The sequence below is a fragment of the Mirounga leonina genome, unplaced genomic scaffold, assembly GCF_011800145.1.
Source record: "Mirounga leonina isolate KUSES-001 unplaced genomic scaffold, KU_Mleo_1.0 Mir_507, whole genome shotgun sequence".
NCBI lineage: Eukaryota > Metazoa > Chordata > Mammalia > Carnivora > Phocidae > Mirounga > Mirounga leonina.
This window is the reverse complement of record NW_023270789.1, coordinates 732,297-756,911: the sequence shown is the minus strand read 5'-3', so window position 1 is coordinate 756,911 and position 24,615 is coordinate 732,297. Positions and strand designations below refer to the sequence as shown.

General features: G+C 48.2%; 1 protein-coding gene across 1 annotated transcript; it reads left to right on the top strand.

Moving 5' to 3' along the window:
* The first annotated feature begins 4,469 nt into the window (after positions 1-4,469).
* Positions 4,470-12,422, top strand: HSD3B2 (hydroxy-delta-5-steroid dehydrogenase, 3 beta- and steroid delta-isomerase 2). Its single transcript, XM_034990281.1, has 4 exons — positions 4,470-4,519; positions 4,645-4,862; positions 8,672-8,836; positions 11,201-12,422. Exons 2-4 carry the CDS (start codon positions 4,718-4,720, stop codon positions 12,010-12,012), a joined length of 1,122 nt encoding a protein of 373 aa, XP_034846172.1. The 5' UTR covers positions 4,470-4,519; positions 4,645-4,717; the 3' UTR covers positions 12,013-12,422.
* Positions 12,423-24,615: the final 12,193 nt, after the last annotated feature.

The following is a 24,615-nucleotide window of genomic DNA, read 5'->3' as shown; positions in this document are numbered from 1 at the left end:
AATTCTTGGTCTTTGTGAGTTTTCCTAACACAACATATTGGTTAACCCATGCTATGGCATATTGGGGAATTCTCAAACACTCATGTCTACTGGTAGTGATGCAGATGGGCCACACCTTACATGACATGTCCTGATCTTCCCTGAGCGCATAGACTCTCCAGCTGTCCCAGCACCATTTGCCTTAAAAAAAATCCTTTTCTGGGGCGCCTGGATGGCTCAGTCGGTTGAGCGGCTGCCTTCGGCTCGGGTCGTGATCCCAGAGTCCTGGGATTGAGCCCCACATCGGGCTCCCTGCTCAGTGGAGAGCCTGCTTCTCCCTCTCCCTCTGCCTGCCTCTCTGCCTACTTGTGCTTTCTCTCTCTCTCTGTCAAATAAATAAATAAAATCTTAAAAAAAAAAATCCTTTTCCTCCGTTGAATTTACTTGGCATCTTTGTCAAAATCAAGTGGCCATACGAATGTAAATTATTAACTCACACTACAGGCAAAAATTCCCTCAAAATGGATCATAGACCTAAATGTAAAGGCTGAAACTATACACCCCTTGGAAGAAGACATAGGTGAATATCTTTATGACCTTGGGTTGGACAAAAACATGAGTGATAAAAGAAAAAAAAATTAAGATTTATTTATTGATTTTAGGGAGAGAGTGCACCTGCGAGCAGAGAGAGGGGCAGAGGGAGAACATCTTCAAGCAGACCCCCTGCTGGGTGTGGAGCCCAGGGCAGGGCTCAATCTCATGACCCATGAGATCATGACTTCAGCCGAAACCCAGAGTCCACGTTTAGCCAACTGAGCCACCCAGCACACCCCAAAGAAAAGAATTTTTAAATGGGATGTCATCAAAATTAAAAATGTTTGTGCTTCAAAAGACAGCATTAAGAAAACGAAAAGATAAGCCACAGACTGGACAAAATGTTTTCAAATCATTTATCTGTGGAAATTAATAAAAAGAAATTTCATTTAGGATGGAGTCAGTAGGCCAACAGGGGTAGCGATTATGCCCAACCACTCATCGTCAATTGCATACCCAACAGGAGAGGCACCTTGCAGGTAGATACCACTTTACTACCCCAAAAGGCTTTCCTCCTCCCCCAGCAGGAGCCCAGCCAATGAGACTGTCACAGCTCAATCAATGAAAAGTTACTATGCTTCAAAATGGAAGTTTGCTCCAATGGACTTTCTGACTTTCTGTTTATAACAGCATCCCAGCTTCCCCTTTTCCTCAAAAAAAAAAAAAAAAGTGCTCTTATTCTTTGTTCTATGCACTTGCCTATGGTTCTGTCCTAGCTTGCTTGTCTAGGATTGCAATTCTCTGCTATTCCTGAATAAACCCATTTTTGCTGGTAAATTAACTGGCAGTTTTATTTTTTAGGTTAACTTATCTATTAAAGAACTTGTATCCAGAATATGAAGTACTCCTACAATCCACCATTAAGAACGTAAATAACCCAATTGAAAATGGGCAAAAGATTTGAACAGATATTTCACCTAAAAGGTATAGGAATATCCAATAAGCACATACTCAGCATCATTAGTCATTAGGGAAATGCAAATCAAAAGCATGATGAGACACCACTTCTTACCCACTAGGATAGTTATAATTTAAAAAAAAAAAAGGTGCACAATGTGGAAAAAAATTGAAACATTCACTCAATACTGGTGAGAAGTGTAGCCATTTTGGAAAAAAGTTTGGCACCTTCTTAAGTTAAAGATAAATTTACCGTATGTCTCAGTGATTTCACTCCTACCTATCTACTCAAGAGAAATGAAAACATAGGTCTATACAAACACTTTATGGGGATATTCATAGCAGCTTTATCTGTAATAGTCCAAAAAGTGGGAAAAGTCCAATTACCCACCAACTGGTGAACCAATAAACCAAATATGGTATATCCATACAATGGAATAGTATTCAGCCCCTAAAAGGAATGAAATACGGACACATGCTACAACAGAGATGAACCTCAAAAGTATATTATGCTTACTGCATGGAGCACTGGGTGTTATACGCAAACAATGAATCAAGGAACACTATATCAAAAACTAATGATGCAATGTATGGTGATTAACATAACATAATAAAAAAAAAGAATATTTGCTTAAAGAAAAAAAAAGGATATTATGCTAAGTAAAACAAACCAGATGCAAAAGACAAAATACTGTATGACTCCATTCATATAATGTCCTGAAAAGGCAAATTCACAGTCAGAAAGTCAATTTGAAGTTGCCTAGAGTGCGCTAATGGGCACAAGAGATCTTCTGGGGGTGACAGAAATGTTCCAAAACAGGATTGTGGTGATGGTTACACAAGCCCATAATTTTATTTAAAATAGTAGATTACACACTTAAAGTAAGTGGATTTTATGGCATGTAAATTATATCTCAATAAAGCTATTTGGAAATAAAAGATATGTGATATTGTGGCCGCCATCTGCCTTGCCCTTCATTTATTTCTCATTTTCTATAGAATTTATAGAATTTATTCCACTCAGAGACTCTAAACTCTTGTTCTACTGGCTCTTTGGCTGAAAGCGATTCCCAGAGAGACACTGGCTAAATTCTGCCAGCCTCCAACACTTCCAACAGCTAGGGGAATGAGTACCCCAGTCCTGAACAGGATAGGGGGTGTGTATGGTTCACTTACAGCATTACTCTAGCAGGCAAAGCTGTCTGATGCACGTTGGTAGCCTCAGGTAGGGCTCCACAGGTCTTCAGAGAACAAGCTGCTACAACTCAGTGACTACAGTCCAACTTCCCTAGGCAAGTGTGTTTGCAGCACGAGGAGTCAGGTCTCAAGTAGGAAGAGGAGAATGGCCACAACACAAGGAGAAAGAGAGATCCAGAGGAGGGTGTCAAACCCAATCTTTGTAGGGCATTTTTCCCAACAATTTAAGAGAACATTCTTTTCAAGCGCATGTGGTGTTTTCACCAGGACCATATGCTAGACTTCAAAACAAGTCTCCATAAATATCTAAGAGTCAAAATCATACAGAGTGTATGCTCTGACCACAACAGTATTAACTTAGAAGTCAATTAAAAACAAGATATTTAGAAAATCCCCAATTTTTGAAATTAAACAACATACTTTGGAATAACTCATGTGTTAAAGAGGAAATCACAGGTAAATTAGAAAATATTTTTACCTGAATGATGATAAAAATCCAATACATCAAAATTGTAGGATGTGGCTAACCCAGTGCTTAGAGAGACATTTATAGCTTTAAGTGTCAAAAGAAAAGGGATAAAATCAATAAGCTTTAACCCTAAGAACCTTGAAAAGCAAGAGTAAATTGAAGCCAAAGCAAATAAAAGGAAACAGATTATTAAAAGAAGTTGATGGAAGAGAAAAGGGATAAACAATAGAGAAATACAACAGTAAATTTCTCTGTAATCCACACGGAAAATTTAATTTCACATGGGTTCTATATGTAAATATATCTGGAACCATAAAGGCTTTAGGAGAAAAAAATAGAAGAGCATCTATTGGGACTAAAAATCAGAAAGTCATCGCTTCTGGGGTAGATTGATGGGCGGAGGTGGGAGCTGACTGGAAAGGGGCAGGAAAGAACTTTTTGAGGTGAAGGAAATGTTCCATATGTTGTCTTGGGTGGTGGTTACAGTGGGGTATGTAATTGTAAAGGTTCATTGAACTAACACTTAAGATCTGGACGTTTTAATGCGTGTAAATCACAGCTCAATTTTTTAAAGCAGAAAAAAGGAGCTTATGGTGGTGGTATTTGGACAGCTTTGGGCCACAGGCTCCAAAAGCATTCACAGCATCCTCTTAGACTCTGCGGAGAGTGGTTTTGCAACCAAAATGTGAGATGTGTGCAAACGTCCGTAAGATCCACTGTGGCCACAACTGCAGACACCTATTCTCATTATCCAATTTACAGAACTAAACAGTTATCACTAGAGGGCTTCCCTTCAACGGAGATCTTCCTCCCCACCCCAGAGCTCTCCAAAGGTTGCCAGGATTGAGGTTCTGGATACATGGGGTTGGAAAAGAGTCCCTTCCCATAGAACTTCAAGGGTGACTGGAGCTGCCACCGTTGCAAAGGTCTACACTTTGCGAGAGAGTAACATTTCAAATGGTACTCTGAGAGAGGAGCTAATGGACTGCACAGTGGATTTTCTCGCCAGATGCATTTACTTCACAAGGCAAAAATGCCCATTGTGCTGGCAGATTTCGTCTTTTCATTTAAATCCACAGACTGTGGAGCCCAGACACCTGGCACCGACTGCCGGATGTCTTGCTGCGGGGAGAACCAAGCCTTTATCACACTGTGGCCCTGAAACATGCTTCCTGTGCCTGGGAGGAATGAGAGATATGTTAAAGGTCACTACTTTTGGGGGAGGAGGGAACCTGGAGAAGGCATGAGCAATAAGTATGTGGTAAGAGTTCAAGGTGAAAAGGCTGAGCCAAGAACAAGAGTGCATAAAACTCCAGTCCTGCCTTTGGGAGATAATGAGACCAGAACCCAGGCTCTTTCAACTGGCTTCCAACAGTCTAACAGGTTAGAGCTTTCTCATTTTCTTTCAACTATTCCTGGGCATGGGAGTTTTGCAAAAACAGAGTGGAGGGAACAAAATGGTTTTTGTAAGCCTATAATGACTTGACCTCTCTTTCTGACCATCCCAGGGTCACCCTGTAATCTAATCTGCCCCCCATTTTTCTGTTCCTGGAGAGTGCTTCTTGGCAACCAGATTTGACCATGGCTGGGTGGAGCTGCCTTGTGACAGGTGCAGGAGGGTTTCTGGGTCAAAGGATCGTTCGCTTGTTGGTGGAGGAGAAGGAGCTGCAGGAGATCCGGGCACTGGACAAAGTCTTCAGACCGGAACAGCGGGAGGAATTTTCTAGTAAGTGAACTTGAGTTCATGGGTGGGTAGCTCCATCTTAACCCCCTCACAGGTATGGGGGAGGGGTTCTTGTCTAGCAAATCAAGGAAAGTTGTAGCCAAACCGAGGCTGATCCCCTGTCCAAAGTCATCAGAAAGGAAATCACAGGTGGTGTGGTATAAGAGATACAGGGCTGTCAGGAGACTGGGTCTGACCCTGATCCGGAACTAGAGATCCGGATGACTGTAAGCCAGCCACTCTGGCCTCTAGGTCTCTTTTCTTCTCATTTATAAAATCACATTTCTCTCCCTTGTCAACAACTCTTTAATGTTCTGAGGACCGTGGACTTGGCCATGGCTGTGCAACATCTGCAAAGGGCAAGCAAGCCCCGTTACCCTGGAGACCCTGCTAGGGGTTCCCTGCCCTGCTTGAGTGCCCTGGTCTTTCTGTGGCTTCACTCAGCATCTCCAGTAAAGGTGAAGCTGAGTGTGTGTGCATGTGTGTGTGTGCATGTGTGTATGCATGTGTGTGTGTGCATGCATGTGTGTGTGTGAGAGAGAGAGAGACAGGGTGTGAGGGAGGAAGGTGAAGAGGACACACAGCGTACAGCGTGGGAGGGAGCCAGAGACAGAGTGTGAGGCTCCAGAGTGTGGATTCCTCATGTGGATTCCCTGTACATCTCTTCTTCCCATTTGTCCCTGCTCATCACCACAAGAAAAGTGACTGCAGAATCTGCTCACCGCTCTGCTGTTTTCCCAGACTGCTGCCCCTGGTGCAAAAGCAAAAGCTAGATTTATAAAACCTGTTTCACCCCCCAAATCCTCAAAACAGCCCTGTGAGGAAAGTAGGAACGGGGTCTCACCCAACAGCATGTTGAGGAAATTGAGGTATACAAAGGTAAAGCGACTTGCGGAGGCCTTCTGATTAACGGACCTCAGGGCTCAGAGTAGAGCCTCATCACAGACGCCCCAGTCATAGGGCTCCAGGGCTGCCTCTTGGCAAAGTGAGTCTCCAGTCTCTCCCATTTCCCCACTGTGTGTCCCCAAAGCAATCCCTGTCCCCCTCCCCAGCCCCTGCGGTCTGGACGTCAACATGCAGGCCCCTGGTGCCCAGAAGACCCCACCTCCCCACACGGAGACCCCCCAGCCACACCGCCCTCCAGGACTGCGCACATCACTCTTCTCCTCTTCTTTCCTGTGCTCTGAACATCTCAGATGTCTTATTTCCTCCACCCTCTGCTTCAACGATGCCTCTGATGAACACACATGAACATACATGATCAACATCAACTGTTTGCAGACCTTACGTCTCAGTAATACTTACGGTCTGACAGCTGAGGCCCGGGAAAGGCAATGTTCAACCTAGACGAAGGGTTCCCCTGTGTGACCAGTCAGGTGGTGTCCAGGATGGGCAGGGGCTCTGTACAGCTCACAATGGAGAATCCTCACGGTGGTTGTTCTGTGCCAGGCGCTGTGCTCAGTGTTCTATGCGTGTCAACTCATTTGCTCCTCGTAACATCTCTGGGGATGGGTAATATTATCCTCCTCTTTTTTGAAGATGAGAAAGCAGGCACAGAAAGTTGTCTTAGTCTGTCAAGGCTGCTACAACAAGATACCACAGGCTGGGTGGCTTAAACACATCAGAAATTTTATTTCTCACAGTTCTGGGGGCAGAAATCCAAGAGCAAAGCAGAGTGAGGCTCTGGTGAGAGCCCCCTCCCTGGTTCAGAGCCGTGTCTTCTTGCTGTGCCCTCACACCGTACAAGGGGAGAGGGCTCTCTCTGGGATCTCATTTATAGGAATACTGATCCCCTCATGAGGGTCAAACCCTCACGATCTGATCACCTTCCAAAGGGCCCATCTCCTAACAGCATCACATTGTCATAAGGATTTCAACACGTGAATTTGGAGGGACACAAACACTCAGACCACAGCAAAGACTAACTTGTTCAAGGTCCCCCAGCTGAAAAATGGCAACACTGGAATTGAACCCGAAGGTCTAACTGCAGAGGCTGTGCTCTTAGCCACTAATTTGTCTAGTAGCTTCTCTTTGGGCCTCCCTACAATGCAGCCCACATAACATAAGCAAGTGTATATTTGAGCTGCGCAGAATACTTGTCCCGTCCACAGAGCCTCCAGGAGGGAGGGAGCTCTACCTCCACCACCAAGACATCTGCAGCGCCCTCTTCTGGTCTCTCTGCACCCTTGCAAACTAATAGGTTGATCTGAGCCTGTCTGCTGAAGTCAGCATCAGAGAGACAGAAGAAGGTCGGGGAAAGGCAGAGGAGACCCAATCAGAGAAAATCCTACTGATTCCCAGCAGCTTCTCCCCTGCCTTTCTCCCACTTTAGGGCCTTCTTGGAGTTGCCCAACCATGGGAACTAGCTCAGGGCAGAGCAAACTTGGCAGAGGCTTAGGGAGAGCAGAGGGTTCTTCCAAGTTGTAACCCAGGAAGGAAATTTCCCTGCCCTGGATTTTTCACTCTGAGTTTCTCTCTCACTGTTCTCTGGCCTCCATTGCCGATTTCAGTTAAATTGCCTTATCCTTTAAATACATACATACATACATACTTAGACTTATCCTTATCTGCCTCAGGAAAAAAAAAAAGCGTGAGTCCTGCACTTGGGTGACAGGGGAAAGAGAACAAAGCTTGAAGGCAGGGAGCAGGCTTGAGTCTTCACTGGAAGTGTGACTCAGCCCTGCCCCTTCACCTGTCTCCGACGGAGTTGCCTTGCCTGTATAGTGGAAATCGGAATACCTATGTCATGAGATAGCTGTGAAAGAAGAACCAGAACGCTGTGAGAGTTGTGTGCAAAGCAGAACGCACAAAGTAAGTGTAGAGTATTTATCCAAACCATATGTAGCACCATGTTTAGGTCACGGGCTCGTCTGAGGTGATGATGTTACTGGCAGGACCCCCCTTCCGGTGGATTTCAGAGGAGCTGAAGACCCTGAGGTTCAAGCCACTGTCCTTAGCTAGATGGCCAGAAAGTTAGTCCCTTGGTGGTGGACTCATTTTCAGCACTGATATCTGCTTTAGATGATATCTAATAAGGTTTTTTTTTCAGTTAGATCTCTCATTTGGACCCTTTCTAAATTCCCTGTTACTGGCTTCCCTATCCTTCTGGTCTACCTAAGCAGGAAATACTCAGGCTGACATGGACTCTTGCTCTTCCTCTCGGTCTCTCTCCAGTAAGAACAAGGAGCCGGCTGCATAAGGTCTGAAAAGTCAAGCGTGTGTATCCCTCCCCTTCCCTGCTTCTGCTGTGGGAGCCCTGGTTCTGTCCTCCTCCTCCGAACTTTGCTGCAGACATTCTCTCGATTGCTCTCTCGATTAATCTCTCGATTGCTTTGCTCCCTCTTAGATGCACCACACCGATCCATTTTACATACTGCAGCCAGGGTTGGCTGCACCTACACCACAACTCTGTTTATGTTTCTCTTCTTGTGCCAAATCCAGGCGGGATTCCTCATTCCCTACAGAATTAAATTCAAATTCTTTCCTCTTATATCCACGCTCCATAATCACCCCACTCTCCTTAATGAATTTTATGAACTTCCCATGAATCTCTTTAACAATTTTCATCCCAGGCATACTTGACTCCTCACTGCACAAATTCTTTTTTTTTTTTTAAAGAATAAAAAGGGGTGGAAACGGATGTTTGCTCTTTCCCAATAAATGCTACACATTCTGACTTCTGTGTCTTTGTTTACTTGTTCCTTCCATGGATTTATCTCCCATCTCCACCCTCCCCCTGGGTAAACACCACCTTTATCAGGAAACTTCCAGATCCAGAAAGCCTTCCAATGACCTGATTCATGTTCACACAGAGCTCCAGAGCAAGACCAAGGTGATCATGGTGGAAGGAGACATTCTGGATGAGCAGTGCCTGAAGAGAGCCTGCCAGGGCACTTCAGTTGTCATTCACACCGCTTCTGTCATTGACGTCATGAATGTCATTCACCGAGAGACCATCATGAATGTCAATCTGAAGGGTATAGTATCCCAGGGAGGATATGGAGTGAGGTGGGCGAATGAGGCTCAGAAAACAGACCAGGAAGGGAGGGGAGGCCCCCATCACTGAACACCCGCTGAGCCTGCTCCAGCTGCTTTTTCTTATCACCACTGAGAGATTCAAGGCTGTTATGCTCAGTTTTTTAGATGAGGAAACTGGGGCTGAGCAAAGCTAAGAAACTTGTCCAAGTCCCTCTGAGTAGGAAAGCTAGAATTTAAACCCACACCCGTGTCTCCAAAGGCCACAAAAGCTCTCTTTACTGCAGCTCCAATCAAGCATCGACTCTAAGCCAACCTTGAACTCTCATGATCCAACTACCTTCTGCTTCCCCTGGGCGAAGACCAGATCTTACAAGTGCCTCCCTGGTCATCATTTTAGCCCTTCTGTGCACCTCTAAGCTGGTGGTCACACAGTAAGGCCAAGAACTAAGAGCTCTGTGATAGAAGGGCCCCCGTGTCCACTGTGAGCAAAGAGCCACAGCTCCAGGCCAGTTTCCTTCAGGCAGGACTGTGCAGGATCACCCAGCGTAATGAGAACATCTAGCACCTTCCTGCTCACCCCAAAGGATTCCTCTCAAGAGACCTGCAAAGCTAGTTCACAGCAGTCTGGCAGGACTGGCCTCCCCATGATATCTTCTTAATGGTAATAGCTTCCCCTTCTCCATAAGAGTACTTCTTCAGCTCACTGCTGGGTCTGCTATTAAAGGGTCGTTTCTAGCTAGGTGCCCAAAGTACACCCTCCTTAGATCCTCATCCCTTAAATGCCTGGTGGTTCTTTCTGGATTGTGGCTTTCCAACCTACTTTAAAACTAGACACCTTTATGTAAGAGATTAGCTTAAATCCCTTATTAGCTTCACAAGCAAAGTCATCCTTCTGAGCCCTGGAGGCCAGTCTCTCTAGGACCACAGTGCCCCAACCCCCAATCGCATCTGGTTCTCATGACCTGCTCTACAAAGTTAGTCGTTAGACAGAGGCTCCTTTTCTAAAGCAACTCATTGCTTTAGGGTCTCCAGCCTAAAGTAGCACAGTCTCAAAAAAGACCCTTTCTAGTTTCTACTTAGCCATACCCTCATCACTCCCACACTGCAAGGAGGGTGCTGCTAAATTAACCAAGTTTTCCTTTTTAGCCCCCTCTGCTAATTCCTGCTCTCCAGGACTCCCAACAGCAGAGGATTTGAAATCCCTGAGAAGTGGTAGAGGCATCAGTTAATTAAAACTAATGTCAGTTCCAGGTTTAGAAGATACTTCAAATAATGGTCATTTTTCCCTCTGCAGTTCAATTGGCCCCAAATTTTCTCAGCCTCTAGTTTTGATTTTTTTAAAAAATGAGTCTGTCTCTCCCAAAAATCAAATTGCACAAAGACCTTAAAAAGGATTATTTTTAATACCAAAAAAAAGAGAGAGAGAGAGAGAGAGAAATAAAAAACGATGCTTTGCGGGGAATGTTCTTTCTTGTGGAGAAGGCGCTCTGCATTACCTCCCCCAGCTAAAGGGATTCTGCAAGATCCTCCCATTATAGGTATTAACCACCAGAGGGCACACTTCCCCTTCCGGTTCTCCACCAAGCTCAACACAGAAGGCCAGTGCCAGGCTCCAGAATACTAAGTAAAAGGACGGTTTATCACCCTCACTTTTCAGACCTGGGTAAAGGGAGTCACAGTCAGAATTAGGAGTGGCCTTTGTAGGGAGCACTCAATCAGGACTAGGTAAAATTCCAGTCCATATTCGGAGAGTATGGCCTCATAATTTTTTTTTTATTTAAAATAAACTGTTTTTAATGAAGTGGTAGGGATAAATGATAATTTTCTTTTTTTTTTTTTTTTAAAGATTTTATTTATTTATTTGACGGAGGGACACAGCGAGAGAGGGAACACAAGCAAGGGGAGTGGGAGAGGGAGAAGCAGGCTCCCTGCATCAGGCTCTGCAGGGAGCCTGATGTGGGACTCGATCCCAGGACCCTGGGATCATGACCTGAGCCGAAGGCAGTTGCTTAACCGACTGAGCCACCCAGGCGACCGGGATAAATGATAATTTTCTAATGTCTTCACTCAGCAAAATATAAAATAGCAACCCTCTGTCCTTTTCCAGAATTCAAGGTACACACACAGGTCCAGGAAATCCAAAAAGCCTAGAAATTCTTGCTCTCCAGAACCCAAAGGCCGGCTTCTTCTCATTTTGGCAATTTTGCATTTTTCCTACGGCTATAGCATGTTCAGCTCGTAGGTCGGAGGCACAGAGGAATGCACTCCTGATCTGCAATAACCACCTCACCTGGGGGGGGCGGTGGGCATGGTTGGGCCTTTGGGTTATTTGTTGACACTGACGGTGTACTCCCCACGGGCAGGTACCCAGCTGCTGTTGGAAGCCTGTGCCCAGGCTAATGTGCCGACCTTCATCTATACCAGCACCATAGAGGTGGCTGGGCCCAACTCCTACAGGGAGATCATCCAGAATGGCCACGAAGAAGAGCATCTCGAATCAAGATGGTCTGCTCCATACCCCTACAGCAAAAAGCTCGCAGAGAAGGCAGTGCTGGCTGCTAACGGGTGGGCTCTTAAAAACGGCGGCACCCTGCACACCTGTGCCTTAAGGCCCATGTATATCTATGGGGAAGGAAGCATATTCCTTTATGACTATATATACAAGGCCCTGAGGAACAATGGCATCCTGACACATCATAGCAAGTTCTCTGTAGTCAACCCTGTCTATGTTGGCAATGTGGCCTGGGCTCACATTCTGGCCTTGAGGGCCCTACGGGACCCCAAGAAGGCCCCAAGTGTCCGAGGACAGTTCTATTACATCTCAGATGACACACCTCACCAAAGCTATGATGACCTCAATTACACTTTGAGCAAGGAATGGGGCTTCTCCCTGGATTCCAGAATGAGCCTTCCTATATTTCTGGAGTACTGGCTTGCCTTCCTACTGGAAATAGTGAGCTTCCTGCTCAGTCCAATTTACAAATATCAACCCCCCTTCAACCGCCACACAGTGACATTGTTAAATAGTGTATTTACCTTCTCCTATAAGAAAGCTCAGAGGGATCTGGGGTATAAGCCACTCTTCAGCTGGGAGGAAGCCAAGCAGAAAACCATGGAGTGGATTGGCTCCCTGGTGAAACAGCACAGAGAGACCCTAAAAACGAAGACTCACTGATCTGGGGGTGACAAGGACGTAGATGCAGATGTTGTTGGGAGACAGCTATCAAGCTCTCCCCTCTGGCATCATACGGAAAGAAACAAGGCCACGAGCCCGAGTCCTACTGTCTCCCTTTTACAAGACGGCCATCTTACTGTTTTCCTCCTACCACTGGAAACCTTCCCAGTCCCTGGTCCAACCAGAAGCTTTCTGTCCTGCCCACGCTCCAGAGGACAGAGAAGGAGATTTGCTGGAGCTCCTAATACAAAAGTCTCTGCTGCTGGCTCTGAGCTATTCAGGCCTCTTTCATGTAGAGTTTTGCCTATTATTTCCATTCCCTTTGTTATGTGCAAAGCATTTCTTACCTTTTACAAATTCCTATTCCTACATGCAGCTCAGTGAAAAGAGTAATAAACATTTTAATGCCTAATCTGGAGGACGCTGTGGTTGATGTGAATACATACTTTCCCCCTTCCCCCTCCATTTCTAGGGGGATGGAATGGAGGTGGGCAGAAGTGTCTGGAGCGGGGGGATTAAGTTGGACTAAGCACCTGCTATGTTTCAGGCAAATATCACTTCATTTAATCCTCTTCAGAAACCTCGAGGTTGGGATTGTTACTGCCTTTTATTGATAAGGAAACTTGATCATCAGAGGCCACTCACTAACTGCTAAGTGATCAGGACATTTAGCCCAGAAACACTGATTCGAAAGCCTCTATCTGTCCACTGAATCTTGCAGCCTGAACTGCTTAATGTACAGCTCGATGGGGGTGGGGTGGAGGGGTTTGTCAGCAGTGCAACAGAGTGCAGACAGGAGTGTGCCCTGCTGCTCCTTGGGGGAGGCTGGCTCCTCTGGGTCACCTCCTTCTTGCCCAGCCCGGTGCAGGAGGCTCCCTAAGACCCAGGAGAACCCCTGAGGGGCAGCTGGGAGGGTCTTCAAGCCCTTGCCCAATGGCCTGGGCAGGGGAAGGAGAAGCAGAGAGGTAACCAGCCTCTACTGCCAATGTCGGTGTCCTTGAAGACCCCTAGGACCCACCGGGGCCACCCTGGCAATTCATAGCCAGTATCTAACCTTTCAAATCACATCATGAAACCACACCAGGGGTTCCCAGGAAAGTAAAGGGAACAGGTGTGAACGCCCCTAAAACTTTGTCTCCTACCCAGCGCAAGAGATAGAGAGGTCTACTACCCCCTCCCCCGCTCCCCCCAGAATCTACTCCTCCCTACTCTTTTCTCCTCTTCCCATCTCTCCCTTACACTGTCTGCCGGGATGAAGCTCTATCCCTCTACCTCCTTAGCCTCTGTCCTTTCCCTCCACCGTCCCCTTCATCACTGGCCTTCTCTGTCGCCCTCAGGAGAGGAAGCCAACCAAGGCAGGTGTGGGGACTTGAATGATGACACAGTCATCAACTGAACACAGGACCAACAGTCAAAGGAAACACTTTCAGGGCCAGCAGAGGCCGCGTGGCCTGAAGCAGGTGAGGAGGTGGCTGTTGGGCTCAGAGAGTGGGAGGTGAGAACTGCCTGTCTCCAGAGCCACAGAAGAGTCTCACCCAACATCCAGATGGCTTCTTTCTTACCCAGGGAATGTACCGATTATGAATTCAGTTGAATTTGATTACCCCAAAGGAGATAATTTATGCTTTCATTCTAAGGAGAAAGGGGAAGAATATTCTGGTGGGGATGAAGGTTTCTATCACCTTCAAAACCCCAAGGGCCAGAGGATCGGCAGGGGGCATCGGAGCAGAGTGGCCCCGTACATTGGGGGTAGGTGAGAATGAAACACTCCCTCTGACCTCCCCACAGGGCACAGAGCACAAGGGGTAGCCCCTGTCCAGCTCCTGGGTGGTGCACACACCTTTACATGTGTGTGCCAGGAGCCAGGGAAGGGAAGAAGGGGGGCGGAATCTGGGACGAGGGCCCCTCAGCTGAGTTTTTAGCCTAGTGAGATTCCGTATCTCTGAACCCACCAGGGCAGGGAAGGAGTACTGTGAGCAGAGACAGAGGAGAGGGCATGTGACCAGCTGGTGGTCTAGCTGAATAAGCATAAAGGCCTTGGAATGTCTGGGCCCAAGACGTTGGCCCTTCTTACTTATACTGGGCACAGAACTGAGGGCTTCCAGCCTTTAGAGCTAATGCACAGCAGCCTCCTTCCCTCCTCCCTCCCTCTCCCCTCTGCTCCCCTCCTCCCTCTCCCCTCCTGTCCCATTCCCTCCCTCCCTCCCCCCCCAATCTCCTCCCCTTTCCTTCCTCTTCACCTCCATCTCAGTCTACATCCCCTTCTCCCCCTTTTTCTTTCCTGGCCTCCTCCCCGACCTGGATGCAGCACAGAGTAGGGTGAATGAATGAATGAATGAAAGGGCAGGTAAGTGCTCAGCCACCCGGTTAAGCCCTAAGGATAGATGAGTCCAGGGAACGGAGCTCACCTGATGGGGGGGGTGGGGGGGGCCCCACAGAGCAGTGGGGCCTCAGCTAGGCCTTTAAGGGTGGATGGGGCTTGGGTAGAAGAATGAGGTGTTCCAGACAGGTGAGGAGCCTGAGCAGTGGTGCCAAGGAGAGGGTGAAGGGGAGTGAGGAGGCTGGCCTGCAGGTGGGAAGGGTTTACCCCAGGGGAGCTGAGATCGCTTAGGGTGTCAGATGGGACAAGGAGGCTGGCCTCAGGGCAGAGGGGGATCGGGCAGGTGGGTGAATGGCTGGGGGAAGGGCCCACAGGAAAGTGGCAGGGGGCCTGAAGGGGTGAGGGGGGTGAGGTGGACTGGAAAGCCAGCCAGACCAGCTGCTATAGAAACCCAGAGACCCTGTCTTTCACCCCACGTATAAAATTCTCAATTACTCTTTTAACATACAAAGAACAATAACAAAAACTGACCTCTCATTAGTAAGTCAAAATACCCAAGAAAAAGCTGAAGTCTGGGACAAGGGCAGGGCCGCTCTGAGATTAGGATGGGCCTCCTCATCCCTGGCATCCCAACAGCTCTAGGCGGTCTGGCTCTCCCTGAAATGGATGAAGCTGTTGGGGGAGGTCATCGAAGAGAGGTGACTGCTGACTGACCCTCAAGCTGGACCAGGGCTCTCAGAGGCTCCTCACCTCCTCCCCTGTCCTTGGAATGCGGGCCCTGCTTGCCTTTCCCATTCCCAGAGGCTACTCCAAGGACACAGCCTTGAGATAATGATGTGGTGTTGAGAACACCTGTTCAGTATCCATGACCAAACCCAGTGAAGGCCTCCATATAAACTTTTAAGATCTGGCAGGTGGGTGCAAGGATCCATTCGTCTGGGGGCCACCCAAGACAAGCCTCATTAAGTAAGGTCCCTTTGCTTCTTACAACTGCCACCTACCAACCTGGAGTGGCCTCTTAGGTCTCTCCCTGCCCTCTGATTGTAGGAATCGGCTGCAAATTACAGCCTTACACCCAGGAAGCGCCCATGAGGATGGCGAGCCAAGTCTGTATCACAGTTCGTGTGAATATTCACACTTTTTCCCTGAAGATATTTCAATGTGCGCAATTACAAAGTGCTGGCCCAGAGCCTCCTGGGGGTGTTATGTAATATATGATATTACCTTATTACCTTATTAAAATCTAAAAGAAATCTGAATTTCAAAACACATCTAGCCCCTAGAGTTTTGGACTAAAGATCATGGACTGTTGGTGGCCAAATTATGTGCCAGGTATTGCTTTACACATTTTAGATAATAATCTTCAAACATCACTCAAAAGCAGGTACTCTTTAATATCCTAATGTGACATCGGAGGAAACTGCAGCACAGAGAGGTAAATAATTTGCTCGAGGTCATCCAGCGAGTTCGTGGTTCAGGCATAGTAATCAAAGGACTTCCAAGGGTCCACATGAAGATGTGAAACTCACATGCCTGTGGGAGCCAGTCCCCCGGATTGTAAGTGAGGCAGGCTAGAACTGAGAGGCCTTGGGGAATGGTGGGGACCGTGGTGTGCAGTAGACCCCACACTCTCTGCTCCTGGGAGAAGCGGCTACAGCACTCCTACTGATTCAGGCCTGGGATGCACCCCAAGTTCCCAGATCTTTGGACTCGCTGAGGAAAGCAAAACCTTCCCAATCTTTATATGAAATTTCTTGATTTCTAAATATTGGCACCTAATTCTAAATTTCGAAAACAGTGTGAGGATCAGCTCTGAGAATGTGTGGGCTGGTGCTGCAATCATATTTGTAATATTTTATCTCTTAAAGAGTGGGCGGCCCGCGGTGTTCATTCTTGGCAGTAGGTCCTGAGTCTACGTTACAGCATAATCTGTACTTTTCTGTATGTTTGATATTGGTTGTCATTTTTTGAATAAATTAATTTTGATTGAAAAAAAAAAGAGTGAAAACTAATGAAACGCATCTGTGGGCCAGACCCCCAGCTAAGGCTTCCAGTGCTCCATCTCTGTTCCCAGGCTTGTGAGGGCAGTAAAATGTGAGACACGGCAGGTACATACACAGTAAAATGTATGAAGGCCATCAGAAAGAGGATCCCAGGGACGCCTGGGTGGCTCAGTCAGTTGGGCGGCTGCTTTCAGCTCAGGTCATGATCCCAGGGTCCCTGGATCAGTGGGGAGCCTGCTTCTCCCTCTCCCTCTGCTGCTCCCCCTGCTTGTGCTCTCTCTCTCTCTGACAAATAAAATAAAATCTTTAAAAAAAAAAAAAAGAAAGAAAGAAAGAGGATCCCATCAGGGTAGGGGACTCAATAAAGCGCTTGCATTTGGGTTGAATACTGAAAGATGAGTAGAATTTCAACAGGCAGAAATGGGGGGGAACGTGTCCCAGGCAGAGGCAAGGAAGTCTGACAAGTCGCAGAGGTGGGAAAAGGGAGTCCCTTTCAGGCAGCATGGACAGACCAGAGAGCATAGGTGTAGGGGAGAACGGAAGACACACCTGGAAAGACATGATGGGAAAAGACCAGTGTCACCTTGGGTCACCACTAGGAGATACTCTGCCTCCTTCCTTCTTTCCCCTCAGAGCACGATTCCGTTCCCCTTCTTAAAGACTGTTTGACATTTAGCTACTTTACATGCCTCAGCTTCTGTGGAAAATTATACTCATTAAGGGCAAAGAGCATGTCTCCATGTCCCCACTAGCAACAAATATTGACAGTCAGGCCAAAGAACTTGGAGATTATTCAGTATGCACTCGGCAACCTGTTCAGCTCTCCCTGGAAGATTACTTTGGCACCCGTGGGTAGGATGGATTGGAAGAGATTAAGAGGATACTTCAAGAATCTCAGTCCATATATACAATGGAATATTACTCAGCCATCAGAAAGGATGAATACCCAACTTTTACATCAACATGGATGGGACTGGAGGAGATTATGCTAAGTGAAATAAGTCAAGCAGAGAAAGTCAATCATCATATGGTTTCACTTATTTGTGGAACATAAGGAATAGCGTAGAGGACATTAGGAGAAGGAAGGGAAAAATGAAGGGGGGGGGAATCGGAGGGGGAGACGAACGATGAGAGACTTTGGACTCTGAGAAACAAACAGGGTTTTAGAGGGGAGGGGGAGGGGGGATTGGTTAGCCCAGTGATGGGTATTAAGGAGGGCACGTACTGCATGGAGCACTGGGTGTTATACGAAAACAATGGATCGTGGATCACCACATCAAAAGCCAATGATGTACTGTATGGTGACTAACATAACATAATAAAATTTAAAAAAAAAATCTCGGCAAGAAATAAAGGCCTGATTTATGTTAACAAAACGGGACCCAGAGGGCAACCGGGGCCAACCTGAGGCGGAATGGACGCTACTTCAGGAAATGCCTGAGCAGGGTCACAGCACCCCCTACGCACCCACTTTCCCAAGCCAGAAACCTGGGAGGTCCTTCGCCCCTCTCCCTCAGCCCATCAGTCAGTCCTACCCATTTCCCCTCCAAAGTGCCTGCTGAGTGTGTCCCCTCCCTCCCTAGGAACACGGCCTGGTTCAGGCCCAGCCTCCCTGCCTCAGAGAGTCACCATGAAATCCACTTGCATCCTTGTTGCCAGAGTTATCCACCCCACACCAAATCTGACCACGTCGCCCCCTACCCGAAAACCAACCAGGACCCTTAGGATAGCCCTGAGTGTCTTAGGGTAACAGATAAGGGCCCTTCGAGATCTAGCCCCTGCCCGCCTCTCTGGACTACTTATACGTTGTCACCAGTTCCTGCCCTATCTCCAGATTCCCCAACTTTATGCTCCAGCGATAGGCCAGGGTTTGGCACTTCTTGCAAACATTATGCTGTTACATGCTCCCGCGCTAAAGCCCAGGTCCCTCCTGCTCAGACCTTGCCCAGCTCCTGCCAGCACATCCTTCTCAAGTGCTTATTCACCAACCAAAGCTTCCATCTCACCATCGGCGCGCCGTGTGCGTATCTAACTGCCTGGTCATTACTTACACAGTCTGCCCTCCCCCGCCACGCTGTCTTGTCCTTGAGGGCAGCCACTTGCCATTTCACCTCTGTGTCCCTAGCACCTGGGTCGGTGCCTGACGCAAAGCAGGCACACAGACGGACAGCAGACTGACAGGGGGACGGATGGGTGGTTGGATGGACAGACGGATGGATGGATAGATAGGCAGACAAAACACAAACAAACGGAATTGCTGAGATGGGGAGGGAAGGGAGTCAGGGAGGCAGAAGGAATGACAAAATAAGAAGGAATTTAAAGATAACATCAAGAAATCAATGAACCTGAGGAAGCAGGGGGTGTGGGGACACAGGAGCAATCCATCTGCACTGTATGAAGAGTGAGCAATTGAAAGAAATGTGAGCGGGAAAGACATTTATGAAGGCAGAATGTAACTGGTAAGATTTTTAAGGGGACTGGAAATTAGATGTACAATCTGAAACAAGGTAATGCCCAGAGAGTTTTTATACTACAAAAATAAGGACATTCTAGTTTCAAAAACTGAATTCAGAAGAAAATCTCATCAGAAAAAAAAAAAAAGTAAATCACTCATTCCTTAAGTGATGAAAGTGGTTACTTACAGTGCTTCTTAAAGCATCAAGGGACTCTGAAGGAGTTTGCAGGGAGTCCTCCTTTATCATGGGATCCCACACAAGGGTAATGGTGGGGGGAATGGGAGTTGGTGTTTCCAGGCATGAAAGAGACTCATTATGATGGAGTGGAGGGGGAGGGGAGGACTAACAAAAAGTGGATTGGCCACTCTGTCCCCAAGGGCAGGGGACCCTGGGGTCAGTTGCAAACTCTGGAACAGTCACCAGTCTGTTCTAGAAACCTGAAGCTCCCCACTAATAAAGAGTGCAGTCTTTCCTCAAGAAACAGAAGAACCTGCACAAGCAAAGTCAGCCCTTCTCCCAAAATAGGTGCTGGCAACAGTGGGTGGGCACGTCAGCTGCTGGCCCTGTCGTCATCTTAGCATGGACCCTGCCCTTATTGAGGTAGGAATATCCGTTTCATGCGCCAGGATCGAAAGTCCCCCTCGCACCAGCTGGCATCTGTAAAGTTGCCAGCTCAGTTGCGAGCAGGGTGGTTTCGTGGACATGTGGCTGGTGCAGTCACGGGGACCCTGAGTCTGGCGTAGCACTCCGCCATGGGGCCCCACATTTGATTTTGCACCAAGCCTTGGGAACTAAGCAGCTAGTCCCGATTATGAACGTTTCTTTCACCAGTAGACAAAACAACTCCCTCCTAATCACAGGTGAACAAAGGAGGCTCCCTGTCCCCTCCCCAGGACAGATCAAAGTGTTTGTGGAATTCAAATTTTAGAGCTAATATAAGCCCTAGGGACTCCAGCTTTTAGCTATGGGCTCCTTCCCTTCCTCATTTCACAATCGAGGAAACTGAGGACCGAGAAGTAAAGTGACTTTCCCAAGGTCACCCATAAATCAGTAGCAGAGCTGGGCTAGGGTGCAGGCCTCTCAAGAACACACTAGAATCCCCATGGTAACAAAAAGAATAAAGTTTATAGCAGGGGTACCTGGGGTCAGGCAACATAGAGTTTGAGCAGCGCAGCATATCCAGGGTGGGGGGGATTTTTATAGCTTCTTACACCTCTCAAACCCCCACCTGAACACACTCCAGCCACACCCACCACACTCGCACCATGGCCACTCCTGCTGGAAACACATGCCTGTTTCCTGGCACCCTTCCCTCAGCCAACATCTCCCCTGGAGAGTCCCCAGTCTTCCAGGGAGGGGTGAAGCGTGTCTCTCCACTAGGCACTTGTCACAGTCTAGGTGATTGCTTATTAACTTGTCTGTCTCCCTAACTAGACTGTGGACTCTGGAAGGCACCACGAGGACCCTGTGCTCACGACCTGCACACAGCTGTATTCCCACCTGTGTCTGGCCCAGAGCGAGCACTCAGTCAATACATAAGGAGTGAAGGAAGGAAGATGATGTTCCTAAAGAAAGAGATTCTGGAAGCACCTGGGTGGCTCAGTTGGTTAAGCGACCGGTTCTTGATTTTGGCTCAGGTCATGAGCTCAGGGTCCTGGGATCGAGCCCTGCATCTGGCTCCATGCTCAGTGTGGAGTCTGCTTGGGATCCTCTGTCCCTCTCCTTCTGCCCCTTCCCCTGCTCTCTGTCTCTCTAAAATAAATAATCTTTAAAAAAGAGAAAAGAAGAGAAAAGGAAAGGAAAGATAAGAAAAGACTCTGGACCAGAATAAACGGGATTGTAGGGAGTAGAGTGAAGGTTGTCCAAGTACGAGTTCCCCTAAACAAGACAAGTCTAGACTCTATACCCACCTGGACTGGTGACCTCGTTTGGCCTGAGAGCACAGTGCTCAGAACGGGTAGGAGAGGCACAGCCTCCTGGAGGCCAAGAAGGCACAGAGCCAGGAGTCTGCCCTCCCAATATATTTGTTAAAGAAAAAGAAATAGGGATAAGAGAGAATATTTGGAAAGCGGGCAGAGGGCAGGCTTACCCAGCACACCAGATCCTTCTGTGGAGCCCACGCAGCCCAACCCAGCTCATGGATTGCCAGTCTTGCAGGAACAGAGACATGCAGGTGCTCGCTGGGACAGGAACAAAAGTAGCCAGGGCAAGGGAGGACTGGGGAAGGGCGAAGACGGGGGCAAAAGAGAAGAGACTATTCTCTCTTTGGAAGCTTCCATTTCTGCAAACAAGAGTGAACATCTTGTTCACTTTCTTTCACGTTGCTTCTCTTTCACCTTGTTCTCTTTCAATTTGGCTCTTTTCAAAGTTACTCAACTCTCTTTACTCTCCTGGGTCTGTTTCCTTACTGCAAAATGACGGTTGTGGCCCATTTCTATGGTCCATCCCAATGACACCGGAATGGTAAGTGGTCGCACCTGGCGTCTGGCTCCCATCTGTACAGGGCACCATACCCCTCCCGATTGTGGACGACCAAGGCCGGACAGAGCAGGGGCCCACTGGAGAGTTCCCTCCCTCCTCCATACTCAGGGAACAGCTGAGCCCCAGAACCCAACGCAGACTTAGACAAGCTTTCGTGGCATTCTTGCGTTGAGCTATGGATGTTTCCCAAGTTTTAAGCTCTCTGACCACCACTGGACGCTAGAGTGGGGAGAGTCCATAGAGATAGTGTCACTTGAAGAGGAAAACAGGCCCAGAGGAATCAGCCTTGCTCAAGAGCACAGCCAGTGAAGGCCAGAACTCTGTCCCGCACTCCTCCCTCAAAGGACGGCAGGACCGGTTCCTCTATTCTCCTCTGTCCCCAGGAAAGGAGGGAAGGCCACGGTCTCCCGTACCCTCATCCCCCCCACCACCACCAGCACTTCCTCAGGAGCTGGAAATCTGAGAGGATGCAGTCCTGCATACAAGCAACCTCTTTCCTCCTTCTTCTAGGCCCCCAGGAGCTAGGATACGAGACAACCGCGCTGAGACTGTTTTGTTTCCTAACATATGCACAGCCCCTAAACCTTCTGGAAGCTTCACGTTTGTGGTTTTGTTTGCTCTTCTCCCCCACCTCACACCTGCATCTTTCCTCTGGACAGACAAGGACAAGATCAAGTCCCCCTGTGGGGCCCAGCCTAGGCTGTGGCAACGTTAGGCAGTAGCTCCCTCAGTGCGGCAGCCTTCCGGCTGTGAAGTCATGTCCATGACCCCTACTGTGTCCACTAACATTAACCCAGAGAGCAGTAGATCCGCTTCAGTGGAAGCCTGGGGGTGGTCCTTGTGTATCAAAGTCCCAGCTTTACTCAGGCATCTTTGAACACTAGACCTGACAGAAGGGTCTAGCCAGGTCCCTTAGCGGCCCCTTGCTTCATTAACCCCTGCAGGTCACACTGCCTCTTTCCCCCACCCGCCAAAGCCAGAGAAAATGGACACTGCCCAATTTGCTGCAGCAGTGACCCTGGCAAATGTCCTCAGCAGAGAGTCTGCTTTACCCTGCGCCTTTGCTGGAGGCCCCATCTTGCCCCAGCATTAACACCTGATGCCTTGGTATTAGGGAGTTCTTCCTTCCCCCACCAGGGGCCAAATCCCAAAAGTCACACTTCCGGTTTGCAAAATAATTCACCACTGGGAAGCTGGATTTGATGTTAGGCAGAGAACAAAACCAGCTTTCCCCTTCCCTGTTCTGGAGCATTAGAACATGTGAGCGTCTCTCTCTCTCTCATACCTATACCCCCAGCATCAAGCACCCCCAGCACAGGGGCACTCGGCGTGCTTATGGAGTGAGCCGAGCCTCTCCGGGTCTCTGCTCTTAACGAGCCACAGCCTCAGGGGCCCAGGGAGGCCGCCCATATGCAGGAAATGTGTCCAGGACATTCTGGGAACATCTCTGCAGAAGAACCACTCCAGCCCTCGTGGGTCAGGGAAGACATCTCAGGGGAGCCCCTTCTGTGATTAAATGACCTCAAACCACTTCCAGGGAGTCCCCAGTTTCCAGCAACGGGTGAGGCCTGGGACCATTCAGTCCTTTCACTTAGCATGAAACTCCTCCAAATATAGATGTGCGGAGGCCAGCGTGGTACCTGAAACACCTTGCCACCCAACTCTTTTGTTTCTGGAGCTAAGCATCTATAGCGATGAGGCAGGTCACCAGGGGGATGCAGACAAGTCTGGGAACAGTCGCCTGGATCCCCCTGGGGCAGCTGGAAACTGAAAACCATGGGAATGGGCTTTGGGTGAGCAGAGGTGACCTTGAAACATAGGCGGGCAGCAGGGAACTGTAACCTGCAGACACTTGAGGCTCTGGCCAGGAAAGAGAGGAGCCCAACGCTAGTGTGTTCAAGCTGGAGACCTGATGGGTGAGCTCCTCCTCTTTCCCTCCAGCAGCAAAATTCAGAAAACAACTCTATTGCCAAGGGCAGCTCAGAAAAGGAGTAACGCATGGAATTTTGCTTTGTTAAGTGAGCTGAGACGGAATGAAGATCAGAAAGAAGGGAAGGCAGGCAGTCTGTGATTGGCAGACAAAGAAAGGCCAGCAGCAGCCTGTGACGCCCACCCGGCATTATCTGATGAACAGCAAAAACAGGCCCTTCTCCTGGCCCTTACTTATGATCTACGTGGGGAAGGTGTATGTGAAAAGGAGGCCTAGCAGGAGTGGACAGACAGCAAAGCCTGCTGCCATCTGACAATGCCCTTTGTCTCTATACCCCTAGGGAGAGGAGAGGATGTGAGGCTTATTCCTTTCACTTACTGCAATCCCCAAGAAAGAAAGAAGGTGCCTGATTGGTCCTATAGACTTCTCATCCCAGTTACACATAAAAGTTGCCTAAGAGGCCTACATAAAATTACAGGTACTTGGACTTCACCCCAGACCAACCAACCAATGTCTGGAACAATTATTTGGTTGCTGTCGGGTTTTCTGTTGTTTAGGGGCAGAGGGAGAGGGAGAGAGAATCTTATGCGGTCTCCACTCCCAGCGTGGTGCCGACCGTGGGGCTCGATCTCACCACCCTGAGATCATGACCTGAGCTGAAATCAAGATTTAGACGCTTAACCGACTGAGCCACCCAGGCGCCCCGGGGAGGGGGGGGGGCTTGGAGGGGGAAGGGGTTGTTGGTTTTTAAAGCTCTCCAGGTAATTCTACTATGTAGTTACGGTTAAATTAACAAAATCTTGATCTCAAACCAATTCAGCCCGAAGAATTCCAAGTTGACCAGATACATCCTCTCCACCTGGAACACAGAGTCTTGCTCTAACAGCAAGTTCAGGCTCAGCATCCCTTCGTGGCACAGCCCCAAAGTCCAGGTTCATGGCTATGTCCCCATAGAGCCCCAAACAAATACTTCAAATACTTGATTTAGTAGTCTTCCTAGGGACCAGGAGCTAGACTTCGGCGGCTGCTTCAAACCCGAATAGTCAGGTTTAGGGAGAAATGTTGCAATCCCAGAATGGAGTGGCTCTTTCCACAACCAGGACCCGGCATTCACTGGTCCTGCCAGGCAGAAAAGGGCTGGCAGACATTCACACAAGGTGGTGGTTGTGATCATTACAAGAAAATAAAGTGCTTTTCACGCTTTGTCTTTTCTATTTCTTGGACTTTCAAACTGCTTATAAACTGCTGTCTCTCTGTTTCCCCGAGGTTGGGCACAAACCAGTTAAAAAATATTTTAAGTAAAAGGCCAGTCTAACTGATAAGTTCCATTCAGCATTATCAGTAGCCATTAAGTTACAATTCTGAGAGCTGAGGGAAAGAAAATACTTTGTGATGTGATTCAGGAATACATTT

What these genes read in the sequence shown, in the direction of transcription:
- HSD3B2 (XM_034990281.1), top strand. Translation starts at nt 4,718, where the DNA reads ATGGCTGGGTGGAGCTGCCTTGTGACAGGTGCAGGAGGGTTTCTGGGT. An exon ending in ACAGCGGGAGGAATTTTCTA is followed by an intron (nt 4,863 to 8,671) that starts GTAAGTGAACTT and finishes ATGTTCACACAG; the next exon opens with AGCTCCAGAGCAAGACCAAG. An exon ending in CATGAATGTCAATCTGAAGG is followed by an intron (nt 8,837 to 11,200) that starts GTATAGTATCCC and finishes CCCCACGGGCAG; the next exon opens with GTACCCAGCTGCTGTTGGAA.